This window comes from Limulus polyphemus, unplaced genomic scaffold, assembly GCF_000517525.1.
Source record: "Limulus polyphemus unplaced genomic scaffold, Limulus_polyphemus-2.1.2 Scaffold8599, whole genome shotgun sequence".
In the NCBI taxonomy this organism is placed as follows: domain Eukaryota; kingdom Metazoa; phylum Arthropoda; class Merostomata; order Xiphosura; family Limulidae; genus Limulus; species Limulus polyphemus.
Window position 1 is genome coordinate 24,599 of NW_013674209.1, and position 2,485 is coordinate 27,083.

The following is a 2,485-nucleotide window of genomic DNA, read 5'->3' on the forward strand; positions in this document are numbered from 1 at the left end:
ACATCTTTCGACGTTACAACGTCGTCCTTGTAAATAAAAGAGTCTAAGTAAATTCATTCATATACCTGGGAGCTGTTTTTTGCTGAAGTTTTTAAATTCCACGTCTTGGAAGTCTGATAAAAAATGGAAAAAAAAGTAATATATCATATTCTAAAAAACAAAGTATTTTAAGTTAAAAATGTTTTATATATCATAAAATATAACTACTAGATACATATACATTCCTTTTGATTTTACTAAAAGCAAAAAAAAACCAAGATTATTAAATGAAAATAAGACATTTACTAAAATTTCAAATGTTATGTAGTGTATGTCATCGATTTTTTACACAAAGATTTTATTTGGTGCTTAGAAAACTAACCTTCAAATTACTGAGTTATTTTTATGCCATTAACTACCAGTGGGCTCCACATATTGAGAAACATCGTTATTTGCTTGTTACAAGACAGTGTAAAGAACTCTTGGTAAAATACATACCAGTTTACGCCACCACTTAATGGGATTAGTTGAAATATTGAAGATTTGTTTTGTGTCTCATACGTTATTAAGAACCCTGAATTCAACAGCGTCATTGACACACACACACACACAAATTCATACATAAACAGTTTACATAAAAGGGTATGTAAAAAGCTGATGATTCATAGGGACTACAATGGGAATTGAAGGGTTAAAACTTTAAAGCAACTAAAATACATATTGTCCCATATTTTTTTTAACAGCTGATACTTGATTATTGAAAATTATATAATACACTAATTTCTAAATTTCAAGTTCAGTAGAAAGTATTGAATGCATACTATTTTGTTTGCAAATGGAAAATAAAAAAATTTCAAGACATACATTTGCATTCTCCTTTTTTAGAACTTCTGAAGAGGAAGACACCAAATATCTAGGAGTATCGTGGTCTACATGGCCAACTCTAAACACTGGCTTGTGTTTATGCATTTCCATCTTTTTTTTCAACTCCCGTTCAGCCTTCCATTTCTTCAGCATTTCACGTCTATTCGTGGCTTTGTTCGTTTCTTGACCCGCAGGTTCTGTGTATGAAAGAAACCATTTTTTAATTTAGCATTTTCTATTTGTTTCCTAATTATAAGGTAGAAATTTTTCATTTAATTTTATATTTTAATAACTTTGTTGTCAATTACATGTAGCTTCTAATATTTTGCGATGCAAGGTGTTACTGTTAGTGAAAATTGATTCGGGTAAAAATAATTATTATTTTTTCATGTCCAAAAACTATTCCATTAAGTTCTTTTTGTAAGATATTTGACAGTCCCAGTTCCTTCAGTTAAAAAGTATATTTTCACACATGTCTAACACGAACAAGAATTTACATAAAAGCATAATCACACAAACTGTAACTTTTTGTGATTTTTTTACCTTATGTGTTTTTGATTATTAACATAACTTTCTCCAGTAAATTTTGAATTTTTTTAACCTTAAGCTGTTAATGATGTAATACTAATATTACTAGTAGGTGTAACAGTGATTAATTAGAATTCTAGTGATATTATTAGTATTACTAGTCTTAGTAATAAAAGTAATATACTTATTTAGTTATTACTACAACATGCAAGCTGTAGTATAATAAAAAGTTGTAATACTACTAGTGCTACTATTTACGACACCAAATCTACATATTGATGTTTTTAATAACTTTTATATTACCACTGTTGGATTGGTTCTTTGGCCCATCACTCTTTTTCGGTTTGTGAAATTCAGCAAGTGGCTCCACTTCAAAACTTGTAGTACTGTTACTACTATTGATATTCCTTCGTCGTGATAACTGTTCATGCCGAATATCTTTCCTGTCAAGGGTTCGGCGATGAGCCCGTAGAACTCGGCTATCAATATCACTGCTAAAATTTATGGATCGTTTTTTATACAAAGACAACATAGTGATATAATTTTAAAATGTGAAATAAAAACTTTTCCCAAAAGGTTTACAACACGATTTGTCTGTCAAAATGCCAGGTTACAGAAAAGAAAATAGAATTTGAATATAAATTCATGTCATACAAGAGACCTACTTTGTTAACCACGGGACAATATTTTGAACGAACTAACCTGAACATACTGCTCTCTGCTGATTGGTCCAAACGTTAAATACATCTGTGAAACAAATGAAAATATTTTGTTATAAAAATGCTTGCTATAAATTATATTTCTGTTTTTTTATATATACTTATGTGTTGTTTAACAAATTATATTTTTATTTTGTTGTACTTCTACGTATATTCCTATTTTTCTTATTCGATGACGAGGAACCCACTTTGAGACTAATAATGCCTGGAGACGGCTTGAATGGGTAATGAAGAAAAACTTTAATATAACAGCAAATGTACAACGTTTCGACAAGGTTTTGTCATCATTTTTCTTCTTTTTTCTTATGCTTTACCACCTAGTGGACTTCTCACAAAGAAAAATTGGATTGGATAGCACTCTAATATACGTCTTAATGTTATATCTATAATTCCTT

General features: G+C 29.6%; 1 protein-coding gene across 2 annotated transcripts in view; it reads right to left on the bottom strand.

Annotated features, from left to right (window-relative positions):
* Positions 1–2,096, bottom strand: part of LOC106475450 (disks large-associated protein 5-like) — a 9,298-nt gene extending 7,202 nt beyond the window's left edge. Inside the window, exons 1-4 of one of the 2 annotated variants that reach the window (XM_022379552.1) lie at positions 2,074–2,096; positions 1,675–1,865; positions 844–1,040; positions 66–113 (exon numbers count right to left, since the gene is read on the bottom strand). In XM_022379552.1, the coding sequence (XP_022235260.1) occupies positions 66–113; positions 844–1,040; positions 1,675–1,865; positions 2,074–2,081 (444 nt within the window). In that variant the 5' untranslated portion in view covers positions 2,082–2,096. The other variant, XM_013936130.2, reaches the window with a different exon arrangement.
* Between the last annotated feature and the right edge of the window lie 389 nt (positions 2,097–2,485).